The sequence below is a fragment of the Quercus lobata genome, chromosome 6 (genome assembly GCF_001633185.2).
Source record: "Quercus lobata isolate SW786 chromosome 6, ValleyOak3.0 Primary Assembly, whole genome shotgun sequence".
In the NCBI taxonomy this organism is placed as follows: Eukaryota; Viridiplantae; Streptophyta; class Magnoliopsida; order Fagales; family Fagaceae; genus Quercus; species Quercus lobata.
In genome coordinates, this window is record NC_044909.1 from 46,094,058 (window position 1) to 46,109,103 (window position 15,046).

Here is a 15,046-nt window from a genome sequence, read left to right on the forward strand (position 1 = left end):
CACCGTCTTTTTTTTACATTTTTTGTTTTTATTTTTTTATATTTTTATTATATGTCTATGTGGTAAGCAACGGCATACCGTTTAGACAAGTAAATGGCTAGTCGTTAACTACAAAATATAAAAGGATGGATTAGTTAAGACTTAAGAGTAAGACCTTGAAATAGTGGTTGCGTTTTTGGGAAGAGAGGGCAAAAGATGATACGATCGGTGATGGTAATGAACACTCAGGGCAAGCCTCGCCTTGCCAAATTCTACGATTTCCAGGTTTCTCTCTCTCAATTTTTAACTTCACCATTTCCAATTTGGGAAGATCGTCAAGTTATAATTCCGCTATAAATAATCAGATTGAGTTTCATTCTTTGATTTCAGACTGTCGAGAAGCAACAGGAGCTTATCCGCAGCGTTTTTGGAGGTTCTCTCTCTCTCTCTCTCACGCACACACACACACACACAACATTTTTGCGATTAATAATCGAATTGCTGCGTTAAACGGCGTCGGATCTCGGTATAACATTATGCTTTGGTTGGACCGAACAGTTATAACTAATTTTTAATTTAATTTGTTTGGTATAATCGGCCATTTCGAGCGAGTTTCTAGGGTTTCTTTTTTTGTTTCACTCTTAAATGTTGATTGTGATACAGTCTTATGCAGTAGAGCTGAGAATGTAAGCAATTTCTTAGATGCCGCGTCTATTTTTGGTCCGGTAATTTTTTGATATTCACTTCTCTTTTGGGTTCTTAATTACAATATTTCATAGTAAAACTCTGTAATTTTAGCTTTTTACTTAATTTTATTTCTACAGGATAGCAGCCTTGTATACAAGCACTATGCAACACTTTACTTCGTTTTAGTTTTTGATAGTTCTGAAAATGAGCTGGCCATGCTCGACTTGATACAAGGTAACTTTTTTTTTGGAATTATTCACTCTCCATTGACTATCATGCGTTGGCGATACTATCTGTGTCAATAGAATGTTAATGTAGAACATATAAAATGTTTGTGAAGCAAAGTAGTGGTGAATGAATGTTGCAAATTTATCACGAATCAGTTATTGCGAAAGTAGACTTTAGGACCACCTGTCCATCTGTTAGAGAGTTATAAATATTGCTGAAGCATGGGAGGCAGAATAATCAAAATGGTATTAATTATTAAGATGGAAGGAATTTTTTTAGCACGTACTATCTAGATAGTGAATCCCGAATATAGTTTCTTTTTACTTAAGTTTATGTAGGCAAAGCTAAATTGTTGATTTGATGCAAGCTTCTCCAATTGATAATGCTAAACCCCATTGAGATTTTTTTTTTCTTCATATAAGCATGTGAAAGTATTTAATTTGTCCCCAATTTATTCAAGAAAGTATTTGTCCATGGTTATCTAGCGCTAATTATGTGGGATTCACTCAATAGCTCAGTGGTGTGCAGTCAGCGGTTATAGTTTCTGTAGTGCTATGAGATTTCCTTCTGATTAGATTGGACAGTCCTTCATTTTCCCAAGTGAATTTCTTTGTATAGCAATTAGAAGCAATTGAAAATTTCACCTTAATTACATTAAAAGGTTAAGCAATTTGGAGGATGCTTTGGTATACTCTTGTATGAATTTGATTATGATGGAATCAATATTCATCCTTGTAAGCTTGCCTAATTTTTTAGCTATTCTGTAACTTCAGTTAAGATTTACTGCTCTTTAAGGCTTATCACCTTGAAGGTGTGTTATGTCATAATATGTATTTGATCCATATTGAAGTTTATCATAGTTTATGCCAATAGACTTCTTTGTTATGTATGTCACTATATATTGAATAAGCTGAATGTGACAGTGAGTAGCCTATTTATTAGTGTAAAGCTCATACTTGTCTCTTGAATTGTTGCTTTTTTCGTATGATTGGATTATATGCTTACTTATGCCTTAATGCTGTACAGTGTTTGTGGAAACGCTGGACAAATGCTTTAAAAATGTATGCGAGCTTGACATTGTGTTCAACTATAGCAAGGTTTGTATCCCTTTAAAGTATTTGAAATAAATGTTTCTATCTCAGTTCTTCTGAAATATGAAATTGTAGAAACAACTGCTATGCACATTTTCTGTACTATGAACTTGACAAACAACATCTTATCCGTCAGCTTCGGACGATGCTCACTAGAAGATTGGATATTTAATTTAATCACTCTGCTTCTAAGGATGCAGTCGGGAAAATTGTCATTGGATGTTATATTTTGGGGAAAGTCCAAAAAGAGGAAACCCAGAGTTTACCCCCTCATGAAAAATTACACCGTGACCTTTGAATTTTGGCTTTTTTTTTTATAAGTAATAAAATGACTTTTTCCATATTCAGGATCCGTTTGGGATCTGCTTATTTTGTTGAAATTGAAAATTTTTTGTTGTAAGTACTGTAGATAAAGGTAAAAGTTTGTTGAAATAGTACAACGGGACTTGTGAATAGTACCAAAAAGTGCAGTGAGATCCATGAATAATAACAAAAATAAGTTTAATAGTAAAATAAATTGGCAAAAATAATCTTTGCCAAATGGACACTAAATCGTAGAGTTCATAAACCGCGATAATCTAACACTTCCTTCATGTATGTTAAAAACCACTAACGAAGCAACCTATCTTATGGGAGTAAAATTTTTATTGGAGTATTTTTTTCCCAAAATGGCGCTGATTTGCTAGGTGGTTGACTTCTTCTCCACATTTGAGAGAGAAACTTTGAGAGAGTGGGGAGGTGCAGAACACAATAGAGGGAGGGCCAGCATCAATAGAGAGAGAAAAACTTTAAATATAAATAAGGAGTGAAAATGATATATAAGAAAAGAAGGGATTGAAGTAATGAGTCTCGAAACAGGTATTTCATTAGTGATCTTTAACAGATATAGACAGAATATTTAGATTGTCATGACTTATAAAGTCTGGAGTTTAAATTGTCAAGGTTTAATTTGTCATTAGGGGCAAACTTTAGGTTTTTTTGAGCTCTAATACTATGTAATGTTTGCTCAGACCATGTTTAAGTCAATCATTTCCTTTCCACATTGACTCAACCAGTTTGTTGTTTTCTTGTGGTTCCCATTTGAACTTCCAGTGCCAATGTTTAATTCTTATGATTTATATCATTAGGCATTAGCTTTAAAGCATTTGCTACTCAAAAATTAAGTTAAACTGAGGTAGATTCTGATTGTTATAATGAATTCAATCAATTGCTTTTATTTGTTAGTCGTATGTTTCCCAAGAAAAAATTCGTGCAAAATCTCCATTGGAATAAGCTTCAATTGTTTTTCTTGTGTTTTTATCAGATACATACTATTTTAGATGAAATGATTTTTGGAGGCCAAGTGCTGGAAACAAGTTCTACAGAACTCGTGAAGGCTGTTGAAGAAATATCAAGGTGCCCTGTGTGTGTGTGTGTGTGTGTGTGTGTGTGTGTTTGTGAGGGGGATGTTTGCGTGCGTTACTGATAGAAGCTCAGTTTACACATGATGCAGGTTAGAATCTGCCTCCAATTCCATCACCCTTGTACCCAAGTCTGTTTCTGGCTGGCGGAACCGATAGCATCTGGTTTTTAAGTGAGCTATTAAATGATCAACAATATTTCCTGCGAATGTTATCATACATAGCCTCCAAAAGTTTGTTCCTATCTTTCTTGGGCTTTATATTCTTTTTTGGAGGTGAGGGAGGGGTGGTTCATAGTGCATACAGTTTCTTGCCATTCCTTGCATTCCCCCAGTTGATCCAGATTGCTCTTTGGATCTGATCTCTTTTAGCATTTGGTTGTTCAAACTTCAAATGTCGTTTGATTAAATATGAAAAAAAGGATACAGATTATTTTTCTGTTTAGCAATTACTGACTGGTTTAGAATATCACATATTTTTAACCTGGCAGCTCATATTTTGTAACTGAAAATACCTTTTATTTTTAGAGAAAATCTAGTTCGTGTGGGTTTGAATTAACTATTTTATGTTAATTCTCACTTTCATGTACAACTTTTTAAAACTTAACTATTTTTAATTTTAAAGCTACAATTGTACTTGTGCCAGAGTTTAGCAAATAAATTAATCCAAATCACAGACAGTTCTCTTCAAAAAAATAAAAATAAAATATCACAAAAACTTAAGCTGTTGTGCTTGATTTTTCCGTTTGACTATAAAACCCATTCGCTTGGGCCCTAATATAGCCTGTCATTATTTGGGTGGACTTTTTATTTCAGGCCTTACAAGTTGAGCCCTCTTAAAATTAGGCCCATTATGTTTTCGGGCAGGATGGATTTAGTGTTTAAAAGGCCGGGCTGGGAAAAATCTTGAGAATTATGTGTGGTTCAGTCACAGAATGTATCATGCAAGTCGTGGGAAAAATTTGACAGTCTCTAACCATTCTTAAAATAATGTGATTATTTTTTAACAAAATATGGTCATACAATATATTTTAACAAAACCTACTCCAGGTTACCCAATTAACTCAAGAAATACATTCAATCAAAATATGTAATAAGTTGCTCAATAGTTCACTCATGGAGGATTTGAGCAAGTCTCAGTACATTGAAAAGTGGCAAAAGGAAATAAACAAATACCCCTTTAGTGTCTATTTGGCAAAATTATTTTTGCCAACTTATTTTACTATTCAGCTCATTTTTACTATTATTTATGAGTCTCACTGTATTTTTTGGTACTATTCATGAATCCTACTATGTTATTTTAACTAATTTTTACATTTATCTACTGTACTTTCAGCAAAAATTTTTTAGTTTCAGTAAAAAAAATGAATCCCAAATAAACCCTTAATTCAATTTTGTGCAACTCCCACTTCAGCATTCATTAATAGACCTAATAAACTATGGCTTTCAAAAAACCAAGCTTTGTAGAAGCTCCAATCTATTTGTCTACATGTGAGGGGAAACAGAAAGCCTGGGTGGTCTGACGTTTATAAAGATAGCAAGTGCAAGATAGTGCTGATTCATAAAATAACTAATAGTAAAGCAAATCCTACTAAAGGAATAAAAGGAAATAGGAACTCTTAAAAGCCTTCCATTTTTATTTTTTGCTTTTTGTTTTTTGTTTTTTTATAAGCTCAGTTCAGACCATATGGCTGGGGAATTTTAATATATCAATTTTATGATTTGTTGACATCTTGAAGAACTAGCTGTGCAGCATTACGCCCAGGTGCACCCATCACACCACCACCAGGATGGGCCCCGCTCCCACACAAGTACAGCCCTTGGAGTGGAGTCCTATAATTTGACCTTCGTTCCCAAAATCACAAATCAAATTAGATTTCAATACTTCCCCATGTAACTATCAAACTATGTAAGAACGAATGGCAAGAAAAAGACAAATTTCTATGATGATTCTAATTGTAAACATCTATATGCTTTAATGAATTACCATCCTTTTACCGGCCGCATGAGAAAGAGAGAATCCAAACCCATAGCACCATGGAAGACATTCCCTCCTGTTAAACATCATTTTAGATTAGAATGGTTTAAGAAACAGTATTTTTATAAAAATTGTATGATAAGCAGCTTGGTTAATTTATGAGAATAGTCACAAAGTAAACAAATTATCAAGCTTTTTTGTCCCAACAATAACAACAAAGTCTTATGAACTTATATTTCTGTGAACTAAATTTTTGCTGATTTAGAGCTAGTACTTTTTTAACATTATTTAGATGGTTCAAATGACCATGCATGTGTATTTTTTTTAGATGATTAAGTCATCTAAACAAGTCACATGGCTTTTTAAATAGGCCATGTAACAAAAAGTATTCATGAATGCTTATTTAAGTTGCCTGATAATAGTTTGGAAGTTTGGAGCAAAACTCTGTCAACTTGGTTTAGGATTCCAACCCTCCAACCAAATATTTGTGTAACCCTAACAGAGTTTGTGTTTTGGTTTAGGATTGTTTGGTTGTAGAGTGCCAATCAGACCCTAACTTAATTGCCTGAACATCCTGTCGAAACTCCTAGGTAATATTTGTGGTTATGAAGTACCTGTCAGACCAATTTCCCTTTCAAGATCTGGTGGAGTCAACATGTCATAGCCAATGACCGATGAGCTAAATGCAGGGGCATATTCATCAATCAAGGTAAAACATTTTTGTGCGAATGATTCCTGCAAAGAAGATAATTTGCCAGTTTTCCAAGGATTAGTCAGAACAATGAAGATCCGCTACCCACAAACAAATTAAATCATAATTAGAGTGAAAATTTTCTAATTGGGACAACAAAAGAACATGTGACTGCTGAAAGATAAAAGACATTTTATGTATAAAGCAAGACGAAGCAATTGCAGCATTGCAGGACAATGTCAATGCACCAATTTCTAAAATATAACTTACTCTGTAAGCAGGATCTCCCCAGCTACCATCCGATGGATTATATGGTGTGTATTGAATGAACAGGTTGATCACATGCTTACCTATGAAAAACAAAAAGATTCTGACAGATGTGCTATTGAAAAATGAGCAAGCAGAGGGTACTTGAGAATAAAAACATCTCTAGATCATGCCCAACTTCTAGGTCATCACATGAAAGAATATCAGTACTGCAAAAAAAAAAAAGGTAATAACATCATTGAAAACGAAGCAAATACAGATGGCCATGTCACACGCTAATGGTTCTCCAGAGTGGTTTTAACACAAAAGCTTATAGGGACCATCCTACTTACTCAATCCATCCCTTCCATTTTTATTTAAGAACATTTGGGGTTAATTCTAGCACATCTTATTTTGAATACCCCCCCCCCCCCCCCCCCCAACGCACACACACAAAACAACTTACAGATGGCAGAAAGTTTTAAGTGAAAATTACAACTAGAAATACAAACATAAATTAAGCATATAAAAAATTTGAGATATGCATTTTGCACACCAATGAAACACATGCTGAACTGAAAATCTGTGTGTGGGTGAGCTAATTACTGAAAGGGTAAGAACGTAAAAATATAAGTTGATGGACATCTTTTTCATAAGTTTGCCACAATACGAGAGTGAATTCAGAATTAAGGTTCCACACCAATATCTTTGATTTTGGTATAGAAAATACAGAAGGTGTGCAAAACCAATCAATTTAACGACATACAGAAAAATGCTAAGAGGAAAAAGATATCACAATTGCCTCAAAGACAAAGTTAGTACCTGGTGGAGATATAGTCTTGTCTAGTACAGAGGGAATTGTCATCTCAATGACTGGTCTTCGTGATGGTATTCCATTGGCAGAATCTTGACAGGCTGAGTGAATTTCCTCCATACTTAAAAGATAGGCAGAACAGATATAAGAAAGTTTGGAATTGCATTCAAATATTAGATGTCCAAAATAGAGGTAAAGGACGCAGAATTGAAATATAAAATTAAAGGTGGGGGAACATTTGCCAGGATCACTCAACTTTTGAAGGTAGTCCACTATTAAATGATGCAACTAAATGTTTCAAATAATCTGTTCATCATAGTGAAAGGTTTACAATTCAATCTCATGATGTTAGAGTTGTTTGGGAAGGGAAACAACATGTTAGGAATGTCAACTAAACTGGTCAACAAAAGTTTATTCCACAACTGCGACAATCACCATGTCTATCAGCATACTCTAAGCTCAACTCCTACAGTTATTGAGTTTGCTACATAAAACCCCCTCTGCATTTCTGCCTTGCTTGATGTTGCTGGTAAGAGAACCAGCAGAATTTTGAGCCAATTGTCCACTGGCCACTTCCCCCTCTTATAAGGTCTAAAATTTAACTCAACGTGAAAAGCATTAGATGAGTTTAGTGTAATGAAATAACAGGTTAGACATGCATCTAAACATTGTCGTCAAATATTTTTTGTCAGCTGTGCCTTTCACCCTATCCAAATCAAATTGCCAAAGGATTAGCATAATCTTGGATGCCCGAAATTAGTGATCAACAATTTTGAAACATCTTTTTAGTTAATTGTCTCAGAGAACATATGAGAAATAGCTCATGGATCCAAAACCAATCTATTATTATTGCTGAGATAATGCCATACCTTTCAGACCCAATATGAATGGTGCCAAAATGCTGAGGACCAGCATCAGGATGGCCTATCTTGCAGCATTGAAACTGGGGCAATTTATCAACTGCCAAGTTTATTTTTGTTGTTGCCTGTTTCAGTAGATGATAGCCACATACAGAGGAAGTAAGTAACTTTGAGTACTGGTAAACAAGTCCTGCTACAACTTTCAATTGGTCCTGCAGGCTCATTTGGTAATTTCTATGTACTAGAACTGATGCTACTATAGTTAGAAAGTGCCGTAAACTTTCTGCAGACATAAAAAATTTTAATACTTCCCAGAATCATAGAAGCTTAAAGCATTTTGACTTCAAGTTCATGAAGCGATACGGGATCTTATCATTAGATTCTTTTACACAGCATAACAAAGTGCTAAGGAACACAGAGTCTCGGAGGATTTTGTTCACCTGCTTCTTTTGACCTTTATGTATCCACCATAATTTCATTTATTACACAGTCCTAGTTTCAGTCAAATTATATTTTTCTATATCCTTCAGGCCAATAGATTGCTAATATCTTTTCTTATTGCAAAGTAACATAAACCCAATGACTTCAAATAATGACAGGATTAGAATGTATGAAGGCCAAAATCTTAGTCAACTGAAAGGTTCATAATAGACTTATCTCACAATTGGTCATAGATTACATTTAGACCAAGTTTCATGCAATCATCTAATCCTAATTATTACAGAATGTTAGAACATTCTTCTTCAATAGCTTATAGTACACAAGAAGCTGTTATATGTCTAATAGACTTATCCCACAATTGGTCATAGAAACATTTAGACCAAGTTTCATGCAATCATCTAATCCCAATTATTACAGAATGTTAGAACATTCTTCTTCAATAGCTTATAGTACCCAAGAAGCTGTTATATATCAGCCTCTACCTAAGCATTCCAATATAACAGACAAAGTGACACAAAAAAGAAGGTATGCACTTGACTGTCAAAGTAAATACAGTTGAACAGGGAGCTTACAGAACTATAGTCTGAGTACTTAATGGCTCGGATGAAATCATCAGGAAGAACATCTCTAGGCACTAAATCCTGTCACATGAGCAAAACCTATAATCACAATAAAATCCAAGCAGAACAGAGGGTTAAGAAATTTAACCTAAATACCTTTCTTATGATTACAACATCAGTTGTGTATGCTTTGAGTAAATTCAAAATAAATCAGTAGTGTCAATAGAATACCATGTAAGTTTTATAAGGGGTTGCATTTGATAAAACAACTGAAGAACGCACTGGTGTACCATCAGCCAGCAATACCTAAATGACGTTAGCCATGTATAGAATAATTAGTTTGACCACGCTTTAAATCTGCTCCACTGAGGGAAGCCATGCAACAAAACTAACCCCATTCACTGCACCAGAGTCTTCAACCAACAATTGTGAAACCTAAATGTCAAAAATGAAAAATCAAGGGTAGCAAAAGACAAATACAAAAAGTATAACTGCATCAGCTGAAAAATATTAAGGAAACCAATGAAGAAAAAAAGTTTGCAGTGAATTACACCAATTCTATTTTATGGGGATCCCTAAATCAAAGATAATTAAGAGAATATTTCCCTTAAACTCAGCATTTACATCACTATCATCTAAAATATTTGGGTGTTCAGTGTACTGTTGTCTAAATTATTTTAATCAGAGGCACTATGGGACCTGCTTGAAGGTTACATCGTTCCTTCTAAACTGCTTGATCCAACTACGGTAACTATTTAGTAAAGTTTCCCAAGCTCTAGGTCTTTCCCTCTGTAGGCACTCACAGTCATAAAGGGCAATTGGACCAGGGCTCTGCATGCTGAAATCTCAAATAAGGCATCAAGTAATGCAACTCTCAACATATTTAAAAGTACAAATTCAAAATTTTAATTCTGAACAGTATTTCCATGATGTTGTAAATTCCTGAACAACTCAATACATTCCATTGTCTCAAATGATTTGAACCTTCGATTAAAATCTTTTAGAATTTAATTAAATTTCTAGAATCTAACATTTCCATGCCTATCCTGGTTGTGTCTGACAACAAAATTGCACTGATGCAACCGAATAATATCAAATTGAAGTTTATAGAATAATGTTTAAAAGTACTTATAAGAGGGAGGTGCATTACTGAAAGCTACTGGAGTGATTCCAGACACATATACCTCTGCACTTGTGACAATATGAGCCCCAGCTTCCTTAGCAGCATTACTGATAGCCAAGGATACCGAGCCCATCCCACCTTCCACATACCTACAGGAAATATTAAGATTCAAGCACATCCGTTCTCTAATAGGGAGCTTAATGCAATAGCTCCTACTTGTATACGTACACGATGACTAATTCAGTAACTACCAAGTTTAACAAGAAAAGGAGAGAAATCTTGATTTTCAAGTACACCAGTTCTCTAAGAGGGAGCTTAAAGCAATAACTCCATACTTGTATAAATTTAAACATGATGGCTAATTGCCCAATTCAATAACTACCAACATTAAAAAGAAAAGGGGAGAGCATTAATTTGAGGTTTTTGTAAAGGTACTAATTAATCTTGACCAAAAAATGGGCACATCATACAAGCTTAAGAAAAATATATAATGATTTAAAGATGTAGAATGGTCCATTGTTTGTGCAAATCTCCCTAAACGTAAAGCTTTCTGAAGTCAATGTAAGACAAAAACATATAATGTTACACATTTTTAGTATTTGCCAAATTGATAAAGTTTCTTTGTCATCAAGTTAGAGGATTTGGCATCCCTTTATTCTGATTTCCAAAGCTAATGGTGACATTTCTACTCCATGATAGGCCATATTTTCTTGCCCTATAAATATCCTCATGCAGTTACACTAGAATTACAATATATCACTGCTTCATTTTTCTATTCAATTATACAAAATATATTTAGCTTTTTTTTTTTTTTTTCCCAGACATATTTGGCAATTAACAATCAATGAAATCTAGATTTCTTTTAAATAGGAAAAGGATCAAAGGCAATTTACAATGCTGTTTTTGTGATGAACAAATTACACGTCAAGCCATTGTTAGAGATACATACGACCAAATTCCACGATCGCCATCAGTTTCTCCCATCACATGATGAAGTAGAACATATCCACTCCCAGGTGTATGGACACTCCCCTATTGTACAGATTATAGGAGGTCAATTGTATATTAATACTTATAATGTAGCAGAAATTGTGCCAAATAGTTTTTCAGGTTGTTCACATGCCCATTTGTGTTATATAGAATGATTCAATGCTCAAAAAAATGCTTCTCCATGTTTTTCTAATAACAACTCTTACTGTGGTTCCTATTACAGCATCTGTCGCAAGCGTTGCCTTCAGAACATCTGTCTGTAAATATCAAAGTCAGTAACAGATATTCATTGAACCAATAGAGTTAAAAATTTATAAGGTTTAAACCCCATCAGAAAACTATCATAGTCAATTATGCCCCCAACAAGACTATATTCAAAATCACTACGAGAACACTTTGATGAGTAAAGGTGAACAATAACATGAATATATCATACCGCATAATTTAAGAAAGAATCCTTTAGTTACTTTACAGATGAGGAATGACACAAAATGAAAAGCTCTACTATGTCAATGAATGCTTAAAAAATAATTTAAACAAATCCAAATGATCAAAATTCCTTCCCAAGTGAGATTTCTATATGCCTAGACTTGAAACTAGTTAATGAAGTAAATTTGAACATCACCTTTGAGTTTTGATATAAGTGGAAGCAATATCTTAATAAATAAAATTGCAAAGAAATCAAGATTAAAATGACAACCTCAAACCAGTTATTCAAAACCTTCGAAGCTGGGGACAATAAAAGGTCCATAAAGTCCCTGTCAAAAATCAAGAGATACATATCATAAAATGGCTGAGACTGTAATTCAAATTTTTACATAAATCAAGCAGCCATGGAATCCACATGAACTTTCAAGAGATTGGACCTTAGAACCAAATGAATTAGGATTCTCTCCATTTTACGAGTCCATTTTCGGATTAAGATTTTATTTCTTGTATATCTAACCATGTACTGTGTATATGATGCCATGTCATTTAAAATTTTGAATTACAAGGCACTAGCTATTACTTTAGATTTGTAATATTTAATCCGAACCATAAAATTAATCAATTTGAAAGAACTGAATCCCACAGAAGGGGGCAGAACCAGTGGGGCCATAAGAACATTGGCGGTTTCCATATACACTTGACCACAACAAATAACTGTATTTGCAAAAATAACCAGAAAGCAATTCGTTAACACTACAAGGAAATAATCATACATCAAGAACAAGAACTCTTACACCATATCCTTTTGGCCCAAGGCGATAGCCTGCCGCAAACAATGAGCCCAAAACGATGATTTTTGTATTCCATTCTTGAAACGATCCTTGAAAGATGAAACGCCTTGCAAAGATTCAGGAGGTGCTGAATCCAAAAGCGGATCCATAAATTTACAGAAGTTCTCTAGCTGATTTTCATATCTGTAAATCACAACCACAAAGCCTTATTAGTCCCAAAACAACGGCATTAGCTATGGCTCCTTGATAAAACTAATCATTAGTCGTTCGTATGTATTCTTCTATGTCATTTTTGTTAGAATTATGGTCAAACGATTAAATACTATCGCTAATTTAACATGCTATCACAGCTGGAGATATAACGAAGAGGAAAGAGAAAATTGCATAGAAGGACCTTGGATAAGCATCGGCGTCTTGTTTGGAGAACTTGGAAATCTCAGAATGATTAAGGTCCTTATCAGGTCCCAACAGAAGATAGCGTCCATCCAAACAAGGCGTAAACGAAGATGGACTCCTCTTTAAGAGCTTCAATCCATGTCGCCGTAACTCTAACTCTCTTTTCCATTGCCAAAAATTGCAAATAAACACAGTTGCTTAATTAACTATAACATAAAATTTAGAGAGAGAGAAAGAGGTGCGAAATAAGATGAACCTGATGATGGAGGGGCGGAGGAGGCTCTGGAGGTAGCTGCAGCGGGAGAATTTGAAGCCAGGGATGAGTTCTTCGGTCACGGCGGCGCCGCCGATGACGTGGCGACGCTCGAGGACTGCGACGGAGAGGCCGGCGCGTGCTAGGTACGCGGCGGATGTTAGGCCGTTATGGCCGCCGCCGATGACCAGCGCGTCCCATTTCTTGTCCTTCAACGCGCTCGTTGCGGTTGCGCTGCTGCTGCTGCTAAAGCACCTTCGCCACATTCTCTCAGAAGAATAGTACTAAGTGGAAGTTCAGGGAGAGAGTGTTTTATTTATTTGATATGTGTTCTCTCTTCTCTGATCAACGATTTTAAATTTAGAGAATGAGTGAGTGACGGTTGGTGCTTTTGAATAAAAAGGAGGCTAAAAGACAACTGACAAAGACCAAGCTTTGACACGTGGGATGGGACTTGGGAGTAATAAACAACTGTTGATACTTGATACAGGCTTATAGCATAGCACATACTACGCCCAGTCGTATTTTGAAATCGATTGTCCTATGCCATTTCTGTTTTCACGGCATGTTCTACCTGACAAGTTTTGCAGCCTCTGTGAAGAACATCCTGAAGATACTATCCACTGCTTATGGCTGTGTGATGGGGTCAAAAGTATTTGGCTATCGGACCCTATTTTTAGCTCCCTACGTTCAAAAGTTTTCAGAAGTTTTGGTGATTTAATCGCAGCTGTGTTGGCCGATACAAGTCCAAATTTTGCTGCTCTGTTTTCAATGGTTGCATGGTGTATTTGGGTTAGACGGAATAAATTGAGAGAGAAGCAGCCGGTTTGGGATGTAGGGGAAACGGTGCGACGGGCTCGGGAGCTATTGCAAGAATTCCGGGATGTTCAGGTCCGCCCATCTCGGACTTCCGTTCAGCGCATGAGGCAGAAGTGGATGCCGCCGGGCTTAGGAGTTTATAAGCTCAACTTCGACGGCGGTATCTTCGAAGGTTCTGCGAGAGCGGGGTCGGGGGTGGTAGTGAGGGATGCTGAAGGTATGATCATCGCTGCACTTAGCCAAAATATTCAACTTCCTAGTTCAGTGGACTTGGTCGAAGCCTTAGCTGCTCGGAGAGCTATCCTTTTTGCCCAGGAGCTTTGTCTTGCTCACGTGGTGGTGGAGGGTGACTCACTGAAGGTCATCACAGCTACTAATAATCCACAAAAGAATAGGACACAGTGGGGCATGTTATTGAAGATATTAAAAAAGCCAGCTCTTGGTTCCAAATTTGTAACCCACTCCTAGCTAGAAGCGCAGTTTTAACTGCTGTTGGTTAGAAGAATTATCACAGGACTTGTTTGATGTATTTTAGTCTGATTTATCTCAATAAAATTGACTGGCCTGTTCCTCCAAAAAAAAAAAAAATGTTCAATAATTTTTTTACGAGGCAAATATAATAACATTATTCAAGCATTAGTACAAGAGTAGAGATTAGAGAACAGATTTAATGTGCAATTGCTTTCGATGGTTAAAACTTACACTTTGTTTGGAAATAGAGGACGAGAAGAGAAAAGAAAGGAAATTGTGCTGACATGACAAATGTCTTCAGTTTTGTTGAGATTATAGGATAGAAAAGAAGAAAAAATGGAAGGATTGAGCATCCATTCGGGTCCACTTTTCTCATCCGCCCAAATTGGGCAAAAATGAGAAGAAAGACAAGTAACAAAACTTGCAATTTTAAGGAGTCCACTGCTAATGGCTTCTAAAATTTCAATTTTATCCACCACCAAAACAAACCTTGTAACTTTTATTAGGGGTATTTAAGCAAAAACATGTCTAAATTAAATATTTTATTTTATTTTCTTTTTTCTTCCCACACTCTTTCCAAACATGTAAAAAAGGAGAAAGTATATGTTGTTTCTGGACTACCAAGTCAGCATCTAGTTGGTGTTTCATGGTCCAATTAAAACTTGACACACCTGTATAAAAAGTGACAAGTCAGGATACTAGCTTAGTTAAATTAAAAGTACAAAAATGCTCTTGAAAATTTTCAAACTCTCACCCCTTTAACACGCTTTACACTTCCGTAAAATCAAAAGATTATCTTC

General features: G+C 35.5%; 2 protein-coding genes across 4 annotated transcripts; one reads left to right on the forward strand and one right to left on the reverse strand.

The window, feature by feature from the left end:
• Positions 1-116: 116 nt before the first annotated feature.
• On the forward strand, positions 117-3,833 carry LOC115993620 (AP-3 complex subunit sigma). Of its 3 annotated transcripts, none has more exons than XM_031117558.1 (7): positions 117-264; positions 345-412; positions 653-704; positions 804-900; positions 1,921-1,991; positions 3,289-3,380; positions 3,478-3,833. In XM_031117558.1, the coding sequence occupies exons 1-7, from the start codon at positions 196-198 to the stop codon at positions 3,542-3,544; spliced, it is 516 nt and encodes a 171-aa protein (XP_030973418.1). In that variant the 5' UTR covers positions 117-195; the 3' UTR covers positions 3,545-3,833. The 3 variants fall into 3 exon arrangements, with proteins under 3 accessions (XP_030973418.1, XP_030973419.1, XP_030973420.1); XM_031117559.1 differs by having other exon boundaries at positions 656-704; XM_031117560.1 differs by having other exon boundaries at positions 136-264; positions 370-412; positions 643-704.
• A 1,151-nt stretch (positions 3,834-4,984) lies between these two features.
• LOC115950682 (pyridine nucleotide-disulfide oxidoreductase domain-containing protein 2-like) lies at positions 4,985-13,314 on the reverse strand. The gene is made up of 16 exons (XM_031067907.1): positions 12,960-13,314; positions 12,702-12,863; positions 12,311-12,490; positions 11,788-11,845; positions 11,294-11,344; positions 11,047-11,129; positions 10,159-10,246; positions 9,368-9,409; positions 9,206-9,280; positions 8,987-9,055; positions 7,983-8,098; positions 7,122-7,234; positions 6,324-6,403; positions 5,977-6,097; positions 5,372-5,438; positions 4,985-5,229 (listed from the first exon to the last, which is right to left on the reverse strand). The coding sequence occupies exons 1-16, from the start codon at positions 13,220-13,222 to the stop codon at positions 5,100-5,102; spliced, it is 1,698 nt and encodes a 565-aa protein (XP_030923767.1). The 5' UTR covers positions 13,223-13,314; the 3' UTR covers positions 4,985-5,099.
• Positions 13,315-15,046: the final 1,732 nt, after the last annotated feature.

Bases quoted from the DNA above. Each gene is read 5' to 3' on its own strand.
- LOC115950682 (XM_031067907.1), bottom strand. From the start codon at position 13,222: ATGTGGCGAAGGTGCTTTAGCAGCAGCAGCAGCGCAACCGCAACGAGC. The intron at 9,410-10,158 runs GTATATGTGTCT...TTTGACATTTAG, and splicing joins ATATTGTCACAAGTGCAGAG to GTTTCACAATTGTTGGTTGA. The intron at 5,439-5,976 runs GTACTTCATAAC...GATGTTTAACAG, and splicing joins AAGGGAAATTGGTCTGACAG to GAGGGAATGTCTTCCATGGT.
- LOC115993620 (XM_031117558.1), top strand. From the start codon at position 196: ATGATACGATCGGTGATGGTAATGAACACTCAGGGCAAGCCTCGCCTT. The intron at 705-803 runs GTAATTTTTTGA...TTATTTCTACAG, and splicing joins CCGCGTCTATTTTTGGTCCG to GATAGCAGCCTTGTATACAA. The intron at 1,992-3,288 runs GTTTGTATCCCT...TGTTTTTATCAG, and splicing joins TTGTGTTCAACTATAGCAAG to ATACATACTATTTTAGATGA.